We start from the raw sequence: 24,539 nt of genomic DNA on the forward strand, positions 1-24,539 counted from the left end.
GTCTGTCTGTTAGAACCCATGAAGCACCTGCTGAATTAGCAACCATACTGATGAAAGAGCATAACCAAGAGATAAACTCTCTAAAATCACTGAAAATAAATAAAGCTTAATTATGATATGACAGTGCTATAGCAAAGGTTTGATTCATTTTAGTAACTAAATTAACTTATTTTGTTTAGAATTTGGGAAACACTGTGGATTGGGTTAAAAGTAAGCGTTAGAGCCATTTTGGGGTTATTTGTGTTTTGTTTATTTTTTGTTAATTGCCTACAGTCCACAGTAGGTGGCGCTCTGTACTGTGTGTGTGGAAAGTGTGAAATACAGGCCACAGGTAATCACTCAGCAGGTGTGCTGTTGACGGGAAGAGCACACAGTTTTTCGACTGTCACCGTCGTCGTCTTTTGTCGCCTTTTTGGTTTGTGTTGTGGCAAATATGTGAGCCTTCGTGTTATTCGTATGCACAGTGCGGTAAGGGCGCGTATTATGTCAAGAGCGCAAGGCTGAATAAATGTTGATGATTGCAAAGCAAAAACGTGTTGGATTCATTGGACCCGGAAGACGACGGGCGCGTCAATTACTAAGTTCCAGTCAGCAGCCCCTCAGTGGCTTAGGTTCGTTTTGTTGTTTTATTTTAAGAACAAGTCACTACAGTAAGTAAGGTTTCTCATCAATAATAAGTGTTTGTTGAAAATGGGAAATGAACAACAAAGTCACATTATAACATATTACCATCCATCCACACCGACTTATGTTACCTTGCCTGACTTCTCCATTGTTTCTGTTACCACATAAAGAGGACTTTTACATGAATAGAACTTATTTTTTCAGATCTTTTAAAACAAGCAAGCAAACAAACAAAAACTGATGCTCAGCCACGTATGTGTAATTAATACTTAATTTGTGCAGTTACAGTGCACGATATATATTGTTTGACAAAAACCTTGGTGGAGGTGTACACTTCTGCATTTGTATTTGTTGGAGGTTTCTCAATAACATCTTGACCTCAGACAACTTTATTACAATTACTGATTATTGATTTGATATCTGTGACGTTATGTTAACTTTTTTATTTTAAACAGTAAAAAGGACAGAGACCTACAGTTTGTGAAGGATTATAAACCCCATAAGTCTGAGCTCCAACACCTCAGAATTCTTCTTCATGGACCAGCTGGTGCTGGAAAGTCCAGCTTCATCAACTCAGTGGACAGTGTTTTCCAAGAAAGTGTAACTGTTCGAGCTTCAGCAGATGCAACATCTCAGGACAGCTTCACCACAACAGTATGACCATTTATGATAATTAATAACCTAGAAACTGCTTTATTGAATATACCTGTCATCATAAACCTGTTCTTATTTACAGTACAAAACTTACAAGATCCAAAAAGGAGAACCAGGGACATTTTACCCTTTTGTCTTTAATGACATCATGGGCCTGGAGAAGCAGTCAGACAAAGGGGTTGCAGTAGAGGACATCAAACTGGCCATGAAAGGACACATGAAAGACGGTTATAAGGTACAATTATTGAATTTATTAACTTAATTCATTATTGTGCATATATTTCTACAATAAACTCCATTTAGTTTCCATATCATATTTTATTCATATATTTACATGAAAAAGTCAATAATTTAACATTGTTTTCTAGTTCAATCCTGCCAGTCCATTATCTGAGAATGATAAAAGGTACAACAGCTCCCCCACTCTGAACGACAGAGTTCATGTTCTGGTGTGTGCGGTTGCTGCGGACACACTCAATATAATGGATGATCAAACAATAGATAAGATGAGGGAGGTCAGACTTGCAGCCCGGGACATGGGTAAGTGTTAGTCACTGTGTTTTCCAGTTTGAATCAAATCACCTGACAACATTGTCTTGACTGACTCCGATTCTGCTGTGAATTGGCAGGAATTCCCCAACTGGCTATTCTCACCAAAATTGATCAAACCTGTCCTGAAGTTGAAAAAGACACACAGAACGTGTATAAGAGCAAGTATCTGAAGCAACAGGTAAGTTTCTATTGGTCAGTTTGTTGAAATTATTTTTAAAGTTAGAATATTATGTTACTATTCTAACACAGGAATCTCCTTTGTTCAGCACTTTATTCTCAATTGTTCATATTTAGATGGAGAAATTCAGTGTGGGCCTGGGTCTTCCACTGAACTGCATCTTTCCTGTGAAGAACTACCACTCAGAAATTGACCCTGAAAACAACACTGATGTTCTGATTCTGAGTGCACTGACACACATGATTAAACGTGGAGAATACTACATCAACAGCCTGTAGAGCTACATACTGTAGTGCTGAGGCAAATCATGTTTATCACAGTATGGAAAATGTCTGTGATTTGATCTATTTTACATAATAAAGCCTATGTACTGTATTTTAAATTACTGATTTGTATGGGTATGGATGTAACAATAATTAGTCAAGTACAGTTAAACTTAATTTAAGTACAGTTAAAACCAAGATGGCATAGACCAATCTCTCTATGCCAGGGGTGCTCACACTTTTTCAGCCTGAGAGCTACTTTTAAAGTGACCAAGTCAAAATGATCTACCAACATTATTAATGATTCACGTTTCATATTAAGCATTTTTGCACATAATGCTTGTTGGTGTATTATGCAGTGGTAATTAAGGAAGTCGGGGAAAGCGTCTTCCTCCCGGCACTTGGCAACAAATCCATTGGCCCGGCCGACCATGGCGGGCGCACCGTCGGTTGTGATTGACACCAACTTGCACACTGGGAGCTGTGTTTTTTCAATAAAGTTTTTGAAAGACTGAAAAATGTCCTGTCCCCGTGTGTGCTCTTTCATGGGCAGTAATGTTAACAGCTCCTCTTTTGTTGTCATGTCCGCAAAAACCATCCGAATAAAGATGCACAGCTGGGCTGTATCGCTTACGTCTGTGGACTCGTCCAATTGCAGTGAGAAACACTCGCAGTCCATTATGTCTTTCCTGAGCTGCTGCGTCAAATCTCCAGCCATGGCTTCACAGCGCCTTGTCACTGTGGCTCTTGATAGCTGGAGAGCTTTGATTGAAGATAATATTTCTGACTTATTTTTAAAGTCCCGAAACAATGAGTCAGCTGCGGCAACGAATGCCTCTTTCATTATTTCTCCGTCTTGGAAGGACTTCTTGTGCGTAATGGTGGTGTGACTCACCCGGAATGATGCTTCTGCGGCGGCCCTCGCTTTTGAGGTCGGTTGTGTGAAAAATGCCTGCTGTCCAGACAACAGTGTTTTCAGTTCTTTCACCTTTCTCTTTCTCAGCTCGCTTTTCGGAGGAAAATCCGTCTCGTATGTTTTATGAACAGTCCGAAAGTGCCGCTCCACGTTTCCCCTCTTCTGAACAGCGATGTGAGCTCGGCAGATTAGGCAAACACACTTCGAAAATGACATTGTGAAAAAAAAGTCCTCCTCCCATTCCGTGTGGAAATGGTAGGTTTTTGCCTTCTTGCTTGGTCCAGCCGCCCCACTCATGTTTATGCTGTGTCGGAGCACAAAACATTGGAAGGCTAATTAATTAGCTCACCGGAGTTTTAGCAGTAGGGCCGCGGTCAGAGAATTTCTACCGCGGTTTGCTGCGCACATGCAGTGACCCGCGACCCGACTGACCCCCGACCCACAGTGTGTTATTGTTGTTGCCATAGTGATGATGCAGTTTTTTTCTTTTTCTTTTTTCTTTTGAGTTTACTTTTAATGTTTTGTTCTTCGTCGTTGTTTTTATTTTGAGTTTTTTTTTTTTTTTTTTTGTTCTTCATCACGCGATCGACCCACATGCCTTTCGCGATCGACGTAATGAGCACCCCTGCTCTATGCCCTTTGAGTTTTTACATTGTTATGGTGGTAGCTGTTTAATTTGTGGTGTTGTACTTTCAAAATAATCCTGGATCTGGCGAAGGGCAGATCAACAGATATAAATGTTTTGGATGATATATATGAAACTACAAAAAATAATTTGTTGTTGCAAGTCTATTTAAAACTGATCATGTGGAGTTTGTTTTGTATAAAGAACAAAGATGATGGGCTACAGTGTCTCATTTTTATGGGCCGGACATTCAGGAATGAAGATGAATAAAGTTCCTTACTAAAACAATCTGTCTCTTGGAAGGCAAAATATAGCTAAATGGCAATGTTGGGAAGGTCCAGATGTCTTTTTGCTTTGTTTTGTTTTTTATTTTTCTTGCCATTTTTTGTCTGTCACACTGATGCATGACTGATGCATTTTGTTTGATTGTTTGTTTTTACTTTTATCTGATCTCCTGTGATTCCTGCTTTTGAACTCATCCCTGGTTTTAAGTGTGGCTTTTTTTTATTGTAGCATAAATAAATTGACTTACTCTTGGTTTCTCTTGGTTTCATTGACCCATACTGATGAGTCTCTGTCAGTAGCTTACTGGTTTGTAGCATCTAACAGCTATATACGTAGGTCCTGTCTAATGACTAACTACTGTTTCTCTGCACAGCACATTTTGACCTTGTTCTTCATGATCAAGAACATGCTACAGGAAATGCTGCTTACTCGTGAGAATTTATTTTGCAGTTCATTGCCTAAATTAAAACATCATATTTTCTGGACATTGATCACATTCCAACCTTCTGAGTGTCATCATGTGAGCATGTGCATGTGAAATCAACAACACATTGATCACTTGCAATGCTTGAGGTCAAAACCCCTGTGGGAAACATTCAGCTCATGTGTTGTGCTATTTTTTATTTTGTAATGAGTATAATGCAAATATTATGCAACTCAAATTTGGATATCCACAGCAAACCATACAGTAGGTGGCTCAAAACCACAAACTAAAACACACGAAAAAACAACCGATACAGATGCCACCTATGAACAATGATTGCCTCTCATGTCTTGCAGAAATTTGGAGACATATAGACCCTTTCAGAGAGTATAAACAAAGACAGGTGTGGCTCATTAGAAAACGCTCTGGTACACTAAATGGAATGGAGCCTTAATTAGTATCCTTGGTAACACCTGTGTTTGTTTATAGAGCGATTCGGCGACGTCACCGGAAATCGAACGGCCGCCATTACTGCGGTGACAACTCACAGTCAGGCAGCTGTTGGCTCTGTGCGCGAAGCGGGCATTTGAATGCAAGTGGACCTTTTCTCTTCCCTTTCTCTTCTGCGAACATGTCCAGGAAGGCTGGGAGGACATGTGCCGTCCTCGACTGCTCTAATATCAGCAAAACACAGCCCCTTACTTCAGGAGGAGTGTCCGTGTTTAGACCGTAACGTTACATACAGCGTGTCAGCAGCAGCAGCAGCAGCAGCAGCAGCCGCCAGCGATGCAGTCACAGCTGACCTGTACAACCTGGCTACCCTCCCTTCTCACCGTTACCTTCACATCGTGTGGACAGTCTGTGAATGTCTCACTGATCCCTTCAATATGATGTGATCATGGTCGTCTAAAAGCCGGTGTAAAATATGTCCGACCCATCCGGAGCTCAGGTAATTTTGACCATAAATCAGAGACCTGTAATTGACGTTTTTTCTGATCATCGGAGGCCAGCTGGTCAATAAAATATTCTTGAATATCTAAAACAAAGCAAAAGTTGTTGTTGTTTTTATAATCTTATTCATGTAGCCTGTCCACATGATTAAATATCCCGCTGCTGGCTTGCTAACGTCAGCACGCATAACGTACCGGTATGTTATATCGTTTATGATACAGTCTCTTATCTCCCTGTTACTCTAATCTTTCCTGCTAATCGCTCAAACAAATGATTAATTACTAAATGAATATTGGTATTCATGTAAGATACCTTAATCAGTTACTGGGGGGCACTAAACATCACAAATGCAGCCTATTTATGATGCTGTCATAGAGAATCAGTTTACTATGACTGACACATGTCACCGCAGCAATGGCGCCGCCGCAAGATGGCGGCATACACAAAACGTTCTCCGAATCGCTCTATACTCTCTGAAAGGGTCTATAGGTCACATTAATCAAATAAACATGAAACAAAAACCAGTCTGAGGCTGCTATCCCTCCCTCTCTCAGGTGTGTCTCGTTGAAGGAGGATAGGCCCAGGTGAGTTTCCCACCCCCTTTCATAGATTCTGCCTCACATCCTGCTAGATGTCCTGATACCGTCCCTTCCACGGATACAATATAAGAAAGTGAAAGCAAATTGAAACAATTTGTAAAAACAACTTCTGATAGTGTTAACTGTACATTCCATCCAGAGGTAAGGGTTGTTTTTTTGACTTCTGTCCTCAGATACTGTTTGTATCATAAGTTATGTATCATGAAGTGCCATCAGTGTAATGACTATTTATTTAATAACTTGATAATTATTCAGTAATATCCTTATGCTATTATAATTGTGTTTGTACGTACCACTTCAGTGTGGTTACTTGAAGCTACTAGTTTACTAGTGCTAATAAATGTTTTTGTGGTTTCTGAGTTTTATTTTGTTAAATGTTATATGTTTATTTCAGATTGAGTTTAGTCAATTATCTTAAAAAATACAATATTCGACACATGTTTCCTTTAGTTGTAGTTTTTTATTTTATTATTTGTGGATTTAAGTCTTAATTTCTTCCAGCTATATTTTATCCTTTAAAATCTTTTAGTGGCATACATAATTACTTTCATACTAACCTGAATATTTTGAGCAGTGAATGTAGCTGAACATGTTAACACGTGAAAAACCTGCACATCCCAAAATGTTAAAAACTTGAAGGAGTCTGAAATAGCATAAAACTCTGACTGTGATCACAAAAAACTATGAAACATGGTACAGTATGTGATTGTAACAGCTAAGTCACAGTAGAAATCTCTGCTCCAACTGCTGCTTGGGTCATGAGAATCTATGCTGAACTAGAAACCATCTTGTGTTGGGATCACACCTACTCAGTTGTTATCATTAATAGTACACAGTCATCGATTGGACAACTCCCAATCAGCCCTCATTTTGATCTCAATTACTGTACACACCTGTGGTAAGAAAGGATGTTAGAATGTAAAGGTCTGAGGCTTCACCTGCAGACCATGGTAGTGTAGATGATGCTAACCAAAGATGTTAACAACATTGGACATGCTTTATTTTGAATTAAACATATTTTGGACACAAAGATATAGGAGACAACTGTATCGTGTAACAAATCTGCTTATTTTATAGTTTCAGAATAATGGTTTTAAGTTGTGTTTGGGATGGGTGGAGTGTGGGAGGGGCAGCAGGATAGAGGACCGAACTTCAGTGGAAAAACACAGAGCTGATGCAAATTAGGTGTGAGATTAGCTGGCACATGTTTTGCATGAGCTCTTTGTTTTTCCAGAGCTGATGCAAATCCGGTGTGAAATTAGTTAGTTGGCAAGAGTGAAGTACCGATTCGGGTGGCAAAGTGGTGCAGTGGTTAGCAGTGTTGCCTCACAGCAAGAGGGTTCTGGGTTCGAACCTGCCGGGTTCAGCTGGGGCCCTTCTTTGTGAAGATTGCATGTTCTCCCTGTGCATTCTCTCCGGGTAATCTGGCTTCCTCCTGCAGGTTAGGTTAATTGACAGCTCTAAATTGCCCATAGGTGTGAATGGTTGTCTGCAATAGACTGGCAACCTATCCAGAGTGTACCCGCCTCTTGCCTGAAAGTGAGCTGAGTTACACCGCATCCTGACATACAGCGCACGAGTGAAACGGCGACAAAATCTTGTGCTAAAGTGTCCTGATATGCAGTGTAATGATTTTGTGGCGAGTATATTCTATTCAAATTATCAAGGGACGTAAACAAACGTCTGGCGCTATTTGTAGCCTACATTCCTGAGATTTCCTGGTTGCCGTTTTTCACATCTTGGAGTTTTTTTTTTTTTTTAATTTCTCTCATAGTCTCTTTTCTCTGCTAACTATCGTGTCAACAGGAAGCAGCGTGTACTTTTCAACCAATAAGAAGTGTTTAGGGGTGGAACACTGCCGCGAAATGTCCTCCAGATAGAGACAGAGCAAGCAATTTTTTCAGGGTTGGGTGACATCGCTGGACGGAGCGATATGCATGTCAGGACGGGCTGATTGAAAAGTACACATTCTACTCGCTTGCTCACTCGAATCGCTGTCGCTGTATGTCAGGACGCGGTGTTAGGCGACCTATCTTGCAACCCTAGTGCAGGATAAGCGGTATAGAAGATGAATGAATGAATGAAAAAAGGTACTGAGTGAAGGAGGGACCCAGCAAGCAGGTGAAGATTAACCTCAAGGACAGGCTAACAATGATTAGGCTGGATTGAATGACAAAACCGGTTACTTTTTAGCTGTTGCATAGAACCACCTCAATTCAATCAAACAGACAATCTGGTGATAGGTTCCGGGTTGAATTACCCGGGGGTTTGTTGAAAACAGGAAACAGTAGGAACAAGGGGAAGGGGAGTGAGTGAGAGACAAAGCCAACACGCAAAGGTCACTCTTGAGCAGTGTGGGGAATAATGTGATTTAAAATAACGACGTTTCTAACGGCACTACTAACAGTGCTACTTTTTCAGTAACACGTAATCAAAAAAGTTACTGTTTCCCCATTAGGCAGGGTCTCCAATGCACTGTATCACTCCGCCTATCACCGGTGTGTAGAAGAGGCGAGTGAGTGGAAGAACAAGGGTGGTTAGTGCAGTAATTAGACAAATGGGAGTTAGGGAGTTAATTTGACATATTTGAGCAAGTAATGCAATAGTTACTTTCCTTGTAATTAATTACTTTAATCATGTAGTAATTCAGTTCCTAACCCATTTACTTTTTGGGGAAAGTAACTAGTGGCCACACAGCACATTTTGGGCTTAGGTTATGCTTAGTTCAGTCCTTTTGTTTAGTTCTGCAAACTAAGATAATCTAACCAACACCCAGCCACTGGCATCCTTGTAAAATTCTTCTCAACTATCATCTCCTTGATGATCATCTCTAAACACCTCTACCCTCTGTAATTTATCAAAAAAAAAAAAAAAACACAACAACAACAACAACAAAAACCATCTAGGTGTTATATAAAACAGAGTAACAATTCTTATCTCAACTGTCATGCCCGGAAAGAGAAGTGGTGTTCTGGTGATGTTTTACCTGAAACAATTCTGAAATTGTAAAAGTCCCTTTTTGTCACATTGATCAGTAATGTGAGTATAGAACAGTTAATAAAGAAAGTTATCTTGAAGTGGCCTAGTTGGTGATATCCTGTTCAGTGCTGTCTACACTGTCCGGGGTGACACCAGGGATATTTAACCGTTATGACATTACGTGGTCACATGATTTCAAAGAACACCCAACAATCTGAAAACATTTAAACCCCTCCCCCCCCCCCCCGGGCACATAGGTTCGACCACTTACAGACTGATCAAAACATGTTACAGATCAGTTTTTGGGAATCCTTAATTTTGACATGATTTTGCCCAGTCTCGTATAATTGTTATGACTGGACTTGGTGTTTATTATGGCATCCTCGGGCAGCCAGGAGTTCTGATATTATTTTGGCTTTGTGATAGGTTTCTGCATTTTATCAGACCATCTTGTTTTCACACATGAATACATGTGATCTGCAAGGTGAAAACAACCTAGCTCAAAACCTGTGGTAAGAAAGGTGTGATACTAACCCTCTTCAGAGAAGAGAATAAAATCACCATAATAAGAAAGGGAAAATATGTTAGAATGTTTAAAGGTCTGAGGCCTCATCCAGAGCTTGCCAGTGTATACATTATGCAAAGATGTCAGCTGGGACTGGATTCAGACACCCCCCCCACACACACACACACACACACACACAGCAACCCTGAATGCATAAGCAATATAGACAATGGATGGATGCATGTGCTATTAACAGTAAATGTGGAGACGTGTTTTTTAATTTTTGTTTCTGTTGTACTTAATTTTACTCAGTGATTGCACGAAAGGAAAATGGCAGGTATGTTTTAAAGTTTTTATTTCTTGAACATACTTGCATATTTTGTGCCATTTTAATGTTATAGAAGAGATAATAGCAGTAAGCAACAGATGTATGACAGCTTATTGTCAAAGTACTCTTATATTCTCAAATGTCAACTCTCAAATTTCCCTTCTACTTTTGATTTGGTTTTAAGCAAATTAAGTTCATATGACTGTTTACATGTTTCCATTATGTCTGTTTGTAATCAAAGGTTTGTGGCCATTTAAAAAACAGACCCCACCTCCACCATCTCTATGTAAGATACTTACATTACATTACATTACATTTCCTGAACTATAATATACAGAAAAATGTCAGGCAGAAATAAATAACAGATAATGCATCAACTTGTACACTTCATTTGTCAGGTCTTAGTAAATCATGGAGGAACATACCATGGGAGTAAGTGATGTTTTTGTTAACTCTATTGCATAATGCCTTTCCTTTAATGTCAACATGTCCTTCAACATTGTAAAAATCTTGTCTTTTATGCTTGAATATCCTTGTTATTAACTTTTATGCCTTGTTTCTGCTGAATGTTTGTATAGTTGTGCATATTTGCTATTGTCTTTTAACCTATCTTTTCTCCATCACAGACCCCCCCCCCCCTCCCAAGAAGCTTATGCCTCTTGTCAGGCCATCATTGTAAATAAGAATTTGTTCTTAATTGATTCTGCCTGGTTAAATAAAGGTTAAATAAATAAAAAAATAAAAAGCATCTACAATCAGTAATTTCACAATCAGTCAGGTCATTTATCCCTGTCTTACAACCCATAGACTGAATTAGTGACCATACTGATGAAAGATCATAACCCAGAGATAAACTCTCTAAAATCACCGAACATAAATAAAGCTTAATTATGATGTGACAGTGCTGTAGCAAAGATTTGATTCATTTTAGAAACTAAATTTAGAATTTGGGAAACACTGTGGATTGGGTTAAAATAAGTAAGGGGTCTCATCATGGTTACCCCAATACATGACAAAAAACAATACATGTTTGTTGAAAATGGGAAATAAACAACAAAGTCACATTATAACATGTTACCATCCATCTACGCTGACTTACTATAATGTTACCTTGCCTGACTTCTCCATTGTTTCTGTTACCACATAAAGAGGACCTTTACATGAATAGAACTTATTTATATATATATGAGATTTTATAACAAGCAAACAAACAAACAAACACTGATGCTCAGCCATGTATGTTTAATACTTAATTTGTGCAATTACAGTGTGATATACAGTATATTATTTGACAAAAAACCTTGGTGGAGGTGTACACTTCTGCATTTGCATTTGTTGGTGGTTTCTCAATAACATCTTGATTTGATATCTGTGACACTCCAAATGTTATGTTAACTTTTTTTAAATTTTAAACAGTAAAAAGGACAGAGACCTACAGTTTCTGAAGGATTATAAACCCCATAACTCTGACCTCCAGCACCTCAGAATTCTTCTTTATGGACCAGCTGGTGCTGGAAAGTCCAGCTTCATCAACTCAGTGGACAGTGTTTTACAAGAAAGTATAACTGTTCGAGCCTTAGCAGATGCAACATCTCAGGACAGCTTCACCACAACAGTATGACCATTTATGATTTTAATTAATAATGTACTGTGCGTAGGAACTGCTTTATTGTCATCATAAAATATATCTGTCGTCATAAACCCGTTCTTATTTACAGTACAAAACATACAAGATCCAAAAAGGAAAACCAGGGACATTTTACCCATTTGTCTTCAATGACATTATGGGCCTGGAGAAGCAGAGTGGGGTTGTAGTAGAGGACATCAAACTGGCCATGAAAGGACACGTGAAAGACGGTTATAAGGTAGGCTACAATTATTTAATTCATTAACTTAATTCATTGTTGTACATGTTTCTACAATAAACTCCTTTTCATATCATATTTTATTCACATGCATATTTATATGGAAAAGTCATTCATTAATTTAATATTGTTTTCTAGTTTAATCCAGCCAGTCCACTATCTGAAAATTATAAAAGCTCCCCCACTCTGAACGACAGAGTTCATGTTCTGGTGTGTGTGGTTGCTGCGGACACACTCGATCTACTGGATGATGAAATGATGAAAAAGATGAGGGAGGTCAGACTTGCAGCCAGGGATGTGGGTAAGTCACTGTGTTTTCCAGTTTGAATCAAATCACCTGACAACATTGTCTTGACTGACTCGGATTCTGCTGTGAATTGGCAGGAATTCCCCAACTGGCTGTTGTTACCAAAATTGATCAAGCCTGTCCTGAAGTTGGAGAAGACACACAGAATGTGTATAAGAGCAAGTATCTGAAGCAACAGGTAAGTTTCTATTGGTCAGTTTGTTGAAATTAGTTTTAAAGTAATTTAACTTGACATGTTACTATTCTAACACAGGAATCTCCTTTGTTCAGCACTTTATTCTGAATTGTTCATATTTACTGTAGATGGAGAAATTCAATGTGAACCTGGGTATTCCACTGAACTGCGTCTTTCCTGTGAAGAACTACCACTCAGAAATCGAAACTGAAGACGATACTGATGTTCTGATTCTGAGTGCACTGAAACGCATGATTAAACATGGAGAATACTACATCAACAGCCAGTAGAGATACACAGTGCTGAGGCAAATCATAAAATGTCTGTGATTTGATCTATCTTACATGATAGAGCCTATGTATTATTATTATTATTATTATTATTTGTATGGGTATGGGTGTAACAATAATTAGTCAAGTACAGTTAAACTTAATTTAAGTAAAACCAAGATGGCACAGAGCAGGCTTGTACCACTTTCTCTATGCCCTTTGAGTTTTTGCATTGTTATGGTGGCAGCTGTTTGTGGTGTTGTACTTTCAAAATAATCATGGATCTGGCGAAGTGCAGATAAACAGATATAAATGTTTTGGATGATATGGATAAAATATGAAACTACATACAATCATTTGTTGTTGCAAGTCTATTTAAAACTGATCATGTGGAGTTTGTTTTGTATAGAGAACAGAGATGATGGAATACAGTGTCTAATTTTCATGGGCCAGACATTCAGGAATGAAGATGAATAAAGTTCCTTACTAAAACAATCAGTCTCTTGGAAGGCAAAATATAGCTAAATGGCAATGTTGGGAAGGTCCAGATGAGTTTTATTTGTATATGTTTTTTTGCTTTGTTTTGTTTTTAATTTTCTTGCCATTTTTTGTCTGTCACACCCATGACCTCTGGCTTTGCAGGAACAAACTTTTATTTGTTTGTTTTTACTTTTATCTGATCTCCTGTGTGATTCCTGCTTTTGAACTCATCCCTGGGTTTAAGTGTGGCTTTTTAATGTAGCATAAATAAATTGACTTACTCTTGGTTTCTCTTGGTTTCAGTGACCCATACTGATGAGTTTCTGTCAGTAGCTTACTGGTTTATACAGTAGCATCTAAAAGCTGTGCCATCCATTATGTTGAAGCACACATAGGTCCTGCCCAGCAACTAACTGTTTCTCTGCACAGCACATTTTGACCTTGTTCTTCATGATCAAGATCATGCTACAGGAAATGCTGCTTACTCATGAGAATTTATTTTGCAGTTCATTACCTAAATTAACACAACAATTAAAGAAAGAAAACTATCATATTTTCTGGACATTGATCACATTCAATCCTTCTGAGTGTGATCATGTGAGCATGTGCATGTGAAATCAACAACACATTGATGCTTGAGGTCAGAACCCATGTGGGAAACATTCAGCTTATGGGCCCTATTTTGCTGGCGTAACTCAGGATGGCGCAGCGAGGCGAGTCCTGACGCAGCTGGCGCAGTGGCATTTTCCTCCAGTGCAACAAGGTGCGCAGCGGATTCGGTAAATTTGTAGACTGCTGTGCGCTGAGATGGGAGTGGTCGCGCAGCAGGGGGAGATGTCGACAGATTCGCAGTGGCGCAGTGACAATTTGTTGCCGATAGACCACGCGGAGAGTGCGCCGAAAGCTCGCCAGCTCCAACCTGGTCTAATCTCAGCGCAAGGCGAAGCGCAGCCAGCGCAGTGGCAATTTGACTGTCCAGCTCGCAGTGCAGACACGTCACTAAGACCTCACAGGCAGGTTTCCACAGTTCCAGGCACATTTAAATGCAATTAATAATAATAATAATAATAATAATCACAATAACCCATGTTTATTATATCTGAATCAGCACATACACGTATATCTATATAGATTGTCCCGTCACACTGATGACAGATCAAAGGCTTGCGTAATGGAAACTCAATTAACACAGATGAAACCAGGGAGGGACTGGACAAAAAAGCAGCCGTGGATGTCCCAAGAGCAGGTGTTGACACTACACACTGTGCTGTTGCGATGATCAGCTATTTATTTATTTATTTACTTATTGATTTATTAGAGGGCAGCGCCGCATCATCACGCGACCATAACAAATAAAACTGAAAACAAATAAACTATCATTTCTCACAGCAAACCACAACCAGCCTCGGCATCATAGTGAGCAGATATTCACATCTCCCATCAAAGAAAAAGAAAAAAGAAAAAGAGAGACGCTCCGTGATGACTCCTTCACGCACAGCTGTTTGTTTATGTTGTGATCTGTGCACACGTGTTTAAATATAGGTTACTAAATATGAGTGTCTTTATTAATGGAAAAGGGGTGTGTGTGTTTTGTTTTTTTTGTTTTTTTTACTGGGCAACAGCTCTCAATATGTCAGAGCAAACCTGGATAACATCATAACCTCCTCCCTCCCAGACTACTTTTGCATCATCAGCCCGTGATGTCTGTTCGCGCGACCAGACACTGCCAGCTTGGACCGGACCAGAACATCAGTTTCCTCCCGTCTCACTTGCTGTGAGAGATGATAGTTTATTTGTTTTCAGTTTTATTTGTTATGGTCGCGTGACGATGCGGCTCAATAAATCAATAAGTAAATAAATAAATATAGCAGATGCAACGGCACAGTGTGTAGTGTCACACAGCAGTAATCCATCCTCATCTTTCATCTGTGCAGCCTTTGATCTGTCATCAGTGTGACGGGACGTGTATGCTGTAGTCTGTATGTGCTGATTCAAATAGGGGTTATTGTGATTATTAATTCCATCTAAATGTGCCTGGAACTGTGGAAACCTGCCTGTGAGGTCTTGCCTCCCTCTTCCACGGTGAAATCAAACGTCCGCGCGCGGCGGATTTAAAGGCGAGGAGAGGAGCTCATTTGATTGGTGAAGATCTGACTCGGCTGTGTCAAACCCACTCCACGCCTTCTCTCCTCCCTCTATGCCATTTGCGCTGGTGGGAGGGAAGTAGGCGGGATGCGCCCTGCTGCGCCTCGAAGGAAAATTGCGAACTGCTCCTGGAAACTCCCCTTTGGCGAAACGAACGCGGAGCGCAGGCCTGATCCGCTGCGCCTGCGCTAGTTTACGAAAATAGAGCCCTATGTGTTGTGCTATTTTTATTTTGTACCAAATATAATGCAAATTCAACTCAAATTTGCATATCGACCACAGCAAACTAAAACCTAAAACTCAGCTCTTTCAGTTCAGTGACCCATCAATGATCAATGACCCATACAAATGATTCAATATTCACAGTTGAGCAAGGGTCATAAAAAATGGAGGCATGTCCAAAATTTAGACCTTGGACCTCAATTACCCTACTTTTTGATGAGAGTGACACTGCAAAGAAAACATGTGAACAAAGTGAAGGAGGCATTATGAGAATGACAGTGTAGTAAACAGGCAGTGACTTTACAGAGACAGTTGCCCTTGCACAAAAAGGTAAGACTTTTTGCTTGTTCAACTTATTCTCATGGGAATATTTGAGAGGAGGGGAAACTGAGGATTATGATTATGAAAATGAGAAGGTATGTGATATTACAAGTGTGAGGTAATGGATTATGAGTTGTGCAGATTTTTATTCTGTATTTCTCTCTGCGTGTGTGAGCTATATTACTAATAACACTATGCTGCCAGTTATTAATGTTCTGGTTGTGGTTGTTCTAACTTTGCCTTAAAATATGTTGCTTTGTAGTTAAATTCTTAATTACTAAACTCCTCACACAATGTAAAATGTGGCAGCAATAGCTTGACATGATTGGATATAACAAAAAGGAGGAGGAGTGCTGTATTTTTTGTTGTCCCCTGTTTTCTATTAGAGTCTCTTTGGTGATTGCTCTCTGTTCAGGTGGAGTTGTTAGGTTTGATTCAGTTACCTTCTGCCTTGTTCCCCTCCTTTAGTTGGCCCTTGTGACTTTGTCTTTTCTAATTACCTCTGCCAAGTAAATTATCAACTAATTCTCATCAGATTGTTTATATTACTTCCCTTCATGAATGCAAGCTGGGTTGTGATTAGAAAGAAAGAAAGAAAGAAAGAAAGAAAGAAAGAAAGAAAGAAAGAAAGAAAGAAAGAAAGAAAAGTGAACGGACATTGAAATCAATATTTAAAACTCAAAAAGTCTTTTTTAAAGGGACAACGAGGAGTTTGTAACAGGCGCGGCGTTATGGGTGGGCCTAACGGGCCTGGGCCCACCCACTTGTACAACTGGCCCATCCAAAATGACAGGGTGAACATAACTGTAGTTAATCTAAGGTTTAATTATATATTTTTATTTCAGATAACTTTACCACGGGTTTAAATGTGTCAGCATTCTGGTGATTTTCATAGTCTAATAAACGCGACTCAACTGAGTTTGCCTCCGGCCAGGCAGCGGCCGTAGAAGCCACTCGCCGTCTCGTTGTACGCTGCCTCATTGCGTAACTCTACTGAGTGTGAGCGGCACGTACGTTCACGTTGCTTTCGTGAATTGTAAACAAACAGACGCCCCCTCGGTTTTAGCTTCCAGCAGTTTAGCGGCTAATTCAACAGCAGTGATGGATAACTCCACCGGAGAGCCTCAACAACGTAATGAGCTTCATTTGAGGAATAAACGGCAGCTTTTACCTGACGGGAGACCGACGCCTGAGCTACGGTGGCTAACAGTTTTACGTACCGGTAGTTACTTTTTCTCTCTCCCTCCCTCTCTTCTTTACACACCATGGATGTATTATACACACACACTCACGGCCCAGTCTGTCATATCAGTTGTAAACCATGTAATAACAGCTTGTTAAAGCAGATATCAGTGGAATGTTTTTGTTAATATAAGTCCTAAATAGTCCTATTTTCCGTCAGCAATCACTTACATGAAGTATTTCAGCCTAAACACGAGTCTCTCCGTCACTCTGCTCTGCTGTAACCCGAGGAGAAAATTTTCCTTGTGGGATACAAGTGTTATCCAATGAGGGGAGAGAACGGCATGAAGGGCTGTGTGTGCAGCCAAGGGATGCGCGTGAATGTGGTGACGTAGCACGAGGACCAATTGATGCCTGACAAGGGCGGGGGCTGCTAACTCAAGGTGCGTTCAAGGAAACTCGTACTTTGTGTTTTTCCTTCCTGTGAAGTCATACCAGTTCGATCTGGTACGAGTTCACGGGTCGGAAGTTACGAGTGGCCGTTATAGGGAACTTTCACAGACAACAGGACGGTAAAAACACGAGCTACGGGTTACCTGGAACGCTACCAAGTCGTAGTTGTGACTTGAAGCTGTAACTTACGGTTTCAAAAGCCTGCCTTGAACACAGCATTAGCCGAAACGGCCGTGCCGATGATATCTGCTTTAAGTACAGTTAACATTATTGTTGCTTCGGTTTGAGTGTGGATTAATTGTTAACGGTTTGTTGTGTAATGTTAGCGGTGGTCTAATAACATGATCCTGTGATGAGTTTGGTTTTAATAACAGCTGATAACGTAACTGTGTAGATGGCATGGATTGTGATGAGAAGGTGTTGCACATATTTTAAGACTTATCTGTGCAAACCATTGTGCAAAACCTGTTTGTTGTGCCTTTTTGCGTGATAAGATGATTTGCCGAATTCTTCTTCCATTCCTGCAGCCTGTTGTCTCAATGTTAACGATGGCAAAATGTCCAGACATTTTATTAGCCTACTTTATGAAAATAAATGTCTGTGAGTTAAAAAGAAGTGGGCTACGCATTTCTGATTTGATTTGGCTTTTCGTGCATTTGGTTAAACACACAAGTAGGCTAACAGCAGAGAGAGAGAGAGATACGAGGAGAGAGAGAGTCCGCTGGGTGAGCTAGATTAAAGCAGAAGGAAGTGATATATTTGTGTTAATATAAGTCTTAAATAGTTCTATCTTCCGACAGCAATCACTTACATAGAGTGTTTGGACTGAAACACGGGTCTGTCAGTCACTCTGCTCTGCTCTGAGCTGAGGAGAAAACATTTATCGTATCCTACAGTTTTTATCCAATGAGGAGAGAGAACGGCATGCAGGGCTGTGTGTGCAGCCAAGGAACGCCGTGAATGTGGTGACGTAGCGACGAGGACTGTTATGGTGCGTTCAAGGAAACTCGTACCGTGAAGTCGTACCAGTTCGATCTGGTACGAGTTCACCGGTCGGAAGTTACGAGTGGCCGTTATAGTGACTTTCACTGTAATTTACGATTTCAAAAGCCTGCCTGGAACGCAGCATTAGCGAAAACGACCGGACCACTTACTTCTGCTTTAACTTTTAACGGGAGAGAGAGCGGCGCACCGCACTGTCAAAGCTTGTCTCAGCAGAAATGGTGTGTGCTTTCAGGGCAATATAGACACGAACGAGTCATTCAGGAATAATTTCCAGCTCTATGTATGTTAGTGTTTAATGTTTTTTTCCTAAGTAGTGGCCCATCCAAAATGACTCTGGCCCGTCCAAAATTGAAATCCTGGCGCCGCGCCTGGTTTGTAATGGTAATGGTGGAAATGCTGGGCGAGCCGACCAGCATTTCTTTACTTTCGGTTTTGCGGACGCTGCCCGACGGGTCATGGGAATAATGTCGCTGAATCGCCGTTTATGGTCGGAACTACGACGGTATGTGATTGTCTTCAAACCTCTGACTGTAAAGCAGAAGTAAGCGATCCGGTCGTTTTGGCTAACTTCTTGTCAGCCGATGGAGTTAGCAGTCCCCACCCTCGTCCCTACGTCACCACATTCAGGTGCATCCCTTGGCTGCACACACAGAGAGGACCGCCCCTTTATGCCGTTCTCTCTCCTCATTGGATAAAGGTTGTAGGATACAAGGAAAGTTTTCTCCTCGGCTTACAGCAGAGCAGAGTGACTGACAGACCCGTGTTTCAGACCAAACACTCCATGTAAGTGATTGCTGTCGGAAGAGAGAACTATTTAAGACTTATATTAACACAAACATTCCGCTTACTTCTGCTTTAATTCATGATGAATGAAAACATTCCTGGCAAGACGTCCGTCTTGCACCGGTCAAAGAATTTCACCATGCGCGTGGAGGCTCATGGTAAATGTAGCATGAAAACACTTCCCTTTCCAAAACTCCTCGTTGTCCCTTTAAATTGTCTCACTTGTCACTATGTCAGGGTTGTTTTTAGGGGGCTGTCTTTCTAGTTGTATATATTTAAACCTATGCAGATTATTTTAGTAATGTCATATATTTTATTTTACAGCCATGGGAGGTAAGTCCTGACCTTTCATACTTCTAAAATATTCCAAATAGGGGAAACATTGGAATTTCTCAAATAATAACATTCCCAGAAAACACAAAATGATTGTGCAATTAAACATCTTTACCTTCCTGTGTGTGACTGTTTGTCATTTGTCCTTCAGCCCTTTTAAGTGAGCCTTGGAGGGTTCTCCCAGAGTGAGTATGACTATGGTATACATAAATTCATTTGCCATTTGATTAAGTTAAGTCTTGTTTTTGTGATAACAAAGCAGAATCAGATCAGTCAATCAGAATATTGTGCATCGTAAAAAATTGCACAGTATTTTATTTTCATGTATTTCTTCATTTAACAGGAACAATCTTGATTATGTGGAATCTTATCAGCCTCGAAACAAAGACGTCAAACATCTCAGAATCCTGCTCCATGGGCCGGTCGGTGCCGGCAAGTCCAGTTTCATCAACTCTGTTGACAGCGTTTTACAAAACAGAGTGTGCAATCGAGCTCAGACTGATGCAATTTCTGGGGCCAGCTTCTCACAGAAAGTATGAACAACTATTGATTGTAGTGATTATTCAGCCAAAATAAAATTATCCATAATTCATTAAGAATGCTTAAAGGTCCAGTGCTATTTGGCAAGGTTTATTGGCAAAATCTGAATATACTACCCATGAATATATATTGTATAAGTGTATAATCACTATAAAATAAAATCAGTTTGGGTTTTTACAAGGGTCTTGCTTTAGAGAGTGTCACCATCTTGTACGGCAGCCTAAACGGAAAATCCATCCAGCCAGAGAGTACACGATTCACGAGTTTCATGTTCATAAATAAACCAACGAAAGAAGAAAGTGGAAGGAAAGAAAAAGGAGAGGAAACAGCATAGAGAGGTTTAGATCTTCACCTCATCACTCCTTGCTCCTGAAATACTCCCAGTCGTGGTAAACACGTTTTTTTGTCCTTGGATGCCACCATCACTTTGTTGACGGGAGGGGTGAGTGTGAGCGAGCGAGTGAGCGCTGCAAACTAGAATCCGAATGCTGGATATCATGATTTTCCCCCCATTTTACACACTGGACCTTTAAAAACTTAATGAAAGCGGGTAAAACTTTGTTGAACTTCATTAGATACACTTTGCTTTTCTTCATCTTCTTCACCGAAGAAAAAGGTTTGGCTTGCGTTTGTAGGCACTGTCTGTGCAGCTACCATTGGCCCAAACCCATACTTGTCCTGGCAGAGTGACTACAGTATTATATAAAGTGATTTATTATGTTTAGGTAAGTCACACTGATCTATTAACACATGTTCATTTACATGCAGACCAGAGAAGCAGAAGCTCAGAATTTAGTCCATTGCAATCCTATCACCTCCTTGGAAGATGCAATATCTTTTCTTTTTTTATTGGTAATTATGTAATTAACTATAGCTTCTGTTTTACAGTACAAAACTTACAAATTCCACAAAGAACCAGACAGCTCTTATTCTTTCATTTTTAACGACATCATGGGTCTTGAGCAACGGACTACCAAGGGAGTCCCTGTGGAAGATGTCAAGTTGGCCCTGAGAGGACATGTGAGAGAAGGTTATGAGGTACAACACTTTGAACTTTAAACAATATTTTATCATTATTATATATTATCTGTAATCAGGAAATAACATTGCAAATACCATTACACCAATTTTTAAATCATTTTCTAGTTCATTCCTGGACGCCCACTGAAAGAGGGTGACCAACACTACAATTCATCTCCCACTCTGCAGGACAAAGTTCATGTATTGGTTTGTGTTATTCCTGCCAACTCTGTATCTCTAATCAGTGATGATATTGTGAAGAAGATGAGAGACATCAGACTGGCAGCTGGCAACATGGGTAAGAGCAGACTTCACAATACAGTGTACTCTGATCTAATGGTGCCATATTGGATTTTGTGAATGAGAACGATGTTTATTATACTGGGTAACACTTTATAATAAGTACACACTATTAAGCATTAGTTAAAGCAGAAGTAAGCGATCCGGTCGTTTTGGGTAACGTCTTGTCAGCCGATGGAGTTAGCAGTCCCCGCCCTCGTCATGGATCTATTGGTCCTCGTCCCTACGTCACCACATTCACGCGCATCCCTTGGCTGCACACACAGCCCTTTATGCCGTTCTCTCTCCTCATTGGATAAAGCTTGTAGGATACAAGAAAAGTTTTCTCCTCGGCTCAGAGCAGAGTGACTGACAGACCCGTGTTTCGGTCCAAACACTAAGTGATTGCTGTCGGAAGATACACCTATTTAAGACTTATATTAACACAAAAATATCGCTTACTTCTGCTTTAATAAATACTGAATTTTTCATTTATAATGCATGGATACTCATTAGTATGTACAGTTAGTACTTATTAATGATGAGTAAAACATTTTAAACTAATTACATACTAATGAGTATTCATGTGTTGTAAATGATGAATTCAGTAATTAATGCTAAAGTGGTACCCTATACCGATTAATTCTCTGAATCTACAGGGATTCCACAACTGGTTATTCTCACCAAAGTTGATGAGGCCTGTCCTGAAGTCAAAGAAAATATAAACAATACCTACAGGAGCAAGCACCTTAAGGAAATGGTACATTTTAATTGAGGACTGAAATGGATAGATTTAAAAATTGAAAGTTTGTTTTTTTCAGTTTTAACATGACTCTTGCTCTCACTGTACAATGAATGATCCATAGTATTTTTTTCAATTCAAAATTTAGGTAGACAGAATCCACATGCTGCTGGGCGTTCCTGTGAACAGCATCTTTCTAGTGAAGAACTACTGTTCAGAAATCCAAGTAAATGATGGTGTTAGTGCTCTGACACTGTGTGCACTGAAACAGATGATTTCCTTTGGAGAAGACTTCCTCAACAACCTGTAGACCTGCAAACTGCTGAGACAAATGGATCTTTGTTTTTAGATAACTTTTCCTTTTATTTTCAATTATGTTATGTTCATTAAAGTAATTCCTGTTTTTTTTCTTTTCACAATAATAGAACTCATTCAAATGAGTCACATAGTTCACACTGTCCTTCATCATAATGCCACTTTTTACCCGAATAGTGACTCTTGTGACCCTGACTGAGAGTGAAAAATAAGCTGCATTTTTAAAATACAGCAGAAGTGGAGCATGAGTATAAAGCATCTACACAGCCAGAAAAAATGACGACAACAAGAGCAGTACAATAAAATCTACAGCACAACGATTACGCAACAATCAAAACTGTTGCACAATGATTATGGCGCCAAAAAAGTCCAGAGGGTCTTAAACGGTTCCTGCGTTTCATGGAGAAATGCCAGAACTACAGTATAAATGTGAAACAAACAAACATAAATATTCAAATCAGTGGACTACATGAAGGTGGTTTCGAACTTTGTGTCCCCTGTATTCTTGTTTTATGCATTAGGGCCTTTGTGTCATTGTTTTGTGTATGGCCTCAGGTCTTTTTAACATCATGCCGGAGGACTAGAGCTGTAAATTAGCCTTTGGCTAACACTGACACATTTACAGAAATGTCCATAAATGTGCACTGTCCCCTAAATAAATAAAAATAAAATAAATAAACTTAAGTTTATGACTTTACTGAAACCTATTTACTTTAATGTAAGTTTGAATTATGGATTTGGCAGCCCCTGTGGACGAAAGTGGTGGTGTTGGACAGGAATGAAGACTGCATTTCCCACTGTTGTGAAGATGTTTGTCTGGCTGGCGCGTGTAATAATATAATAATAATAACTTTATTTATATAGCACCTTTCAAAAACAAGTTACAAGGTGCTGTACAATAACAACAGAAATAAAACAGGTGGTCAAATACAATTTCCTGGCAACAACATAATAAAACCACGTGAGAAATAAAATTTGACTTAAAATTATAAAATCACCCACCCACAACAAAGTAATCATACAATAATGATAAAACAAAATTAAAACAAAATAGATTCGTAGATTCGTTTTGGAAACGTCAGAAAGAAGACGGGACTTGCTTTTTTTTTTAGCAGCGTAATGTATCTGTTCGTATCGTTCGTGTCAGTGGTCCGACCTGACCATCCCTTCCAGAGGTATAGAATTAGACTACTTAGAAATAGCGTATCTTCTCACTGACGGGCTCATTTGCTGTTGTAGGTAACAGAGACACATCAGCAGAAACCAGAGACTTTTGCGTATCCAGTTAAACGCTCCATGCTGGGGCTTTAAGTTCCTGAAAACCTGGCTGGTCTTTACGTGTAACAAATAAACTGTCTCTTACTTCCTGAAAAGATAACATGAAGGTGTTGTTGGACTGAGTCAGTACTGACATGATTCTCTTCTGTTTCAGCTTTAAATTAAATTTGCTCCTCACTAAATCTCCACGCTATTCACTTTCTTTTGAAAGCCAGATGGTCTACTTAATAAAAGTAAACATTTTTTATACTTAAAGTCCCACTCCCGCGACCCTTTTTGGTCATTTTAAAACCAGCTCATTTGCCATGCACATTAGCAATGTACCTCTGGGGGGTGGGTGGAGACTGCGCTGCTTTGCACCCGCCTAGCCACCTCCTCGCACCCCACCCCCCACTTGCTGACAGCTGGACATTTACAGATTCAGCGCGTTTAGCGTAAAGCTCCACACTGGGATTTGATCCCAGACTGGAGCGTGGTCCTTGCTCACGGTGCAAGCTGCTCTACCAGGTGAGCTATACCTGTTATACCTTGACAGCTACACCGAGCTGCCAAGCCTTTCACCTCTGAGCCAGATGCAGAGCGGGGCGGGAGCTTGTAGCACTAGTGCCCTCCCCTGGAGCTGTGACACGTCAGCTCCAGTCTCCCTGAAACTGCCAGTTTGCGTCTGCCATTGGTTCACAGCAGTTTGAAGGCAGAAAAACTCAGAAATGCAATTTTGCACTTCCTTTTCTGCTGATATGTCCTCTAACACAAGAAAAATGCCAAAGGAACATGTGAAAAGCTCAAAAAACACGATTTTCACAGGAGTGGGTCTTTAAAGCAGAAGTAAGCGATCTGGTCGTTTTGGCTAACTTCTTGTCAGCAGATGGAGTTAGCAATGCCCGCCCTCGTCCCTACGTCACCACATTCACGCGCATCCCTTGGCTGCACACACAGAGAGGA

The 24,539-nt window shown here is 40.1% G+C and overlaps 3 protein-coding genes across 3 annotated transcripts; all 3 read left to right on the forward strand.

The window, feature by feature from the left end:
• Positions 1-1,025: 1,025 nt before the first annotated feature.
• Positions 1,026-3,349, forward strand: LOC146959895 (interferon-induced protein 44-like). The gene is made up of 5 exons (XM_085772798.1): positions 1,026-1,278; positions 1,361-1,513; positions 1,647-1,818; positions 1,908-2,008; positions 2,125-3,349. The coding sequence occupies exons 2-5, from the start codon at positions 1,427-1,429 to the stop codon at positions 2,284-2,286; spliced, it is 522 nt and encodes a 173-aa protein (XP_085628924.1). The 5' UTR covers positions 1,026-1,278; positions 1,361-1,426; the 3' UTR covers positions 2,287-3,349.
• LOC146959896 (interferon-induced protein 44-like) lies at positions 3,175-12,546 on the forward strand. Its single transcript, XM_085772801.1, has 6 exons — positions 3,175-3,203; positions 11,300-11,498; positions 11,602-11,748; positions 11,887-12,049; positions 12,133-12,233; positions 12,359-12,546. The coding sequence occupies exons 1-6, from the start codon at positions 3,175-3,177 to the stop codon at positions 12,518-12,520; spliced, it is 801 nt and encodes a 266-aa protein (XP_085628927.1). The 3' UTR covers positions 12,521-12,546.
• Positions 12,547-19,404: 6,858 nt separating this feature from the next.
• On the forward strand, positions 19,405-22,332 carry LOC146959897 (interferon-induced protein 44-like). The gene is made up of 7 exons (XM_085772799.1): positions 19,405-19,426; positions 19,566-19,608; positions 19,767-19,956; positions 20,852-21,001; positions 21,110-21,281; positions 21,922-22,022; positions 22,153-22,332. Exons 1-7 carry the CDS (start codon positions 19,417-19,419, stop codon positions 22,312-22,314), a joined length of 828 nt encoding a protein of 275 aa, XP_085628925.1. The 5' UTR covers positions 19,405-19,416; the 3' UTR covers positions 22,315-22,332.
• The last annotated feature ends 2,207 nt before the right edge of the window (positions 22,333-24,539 follow it).

The sequence above is a fragment of the Trachurus japonicus genome, unplaced genomic scaffold (genome assembly GCF_045865225.1).
Source record: "Trachurus japonicus isolate A0001 unplaced genomic scaffold, Traja_1.0 AP030926.1".
Taxonomy (NCBI): domain Eukaryota; kingdom Metazoa; phylum Chordata; class Actinopteri; order Carangiformes; family Carangidae; genus Trachurus; species Trachurus japonicus.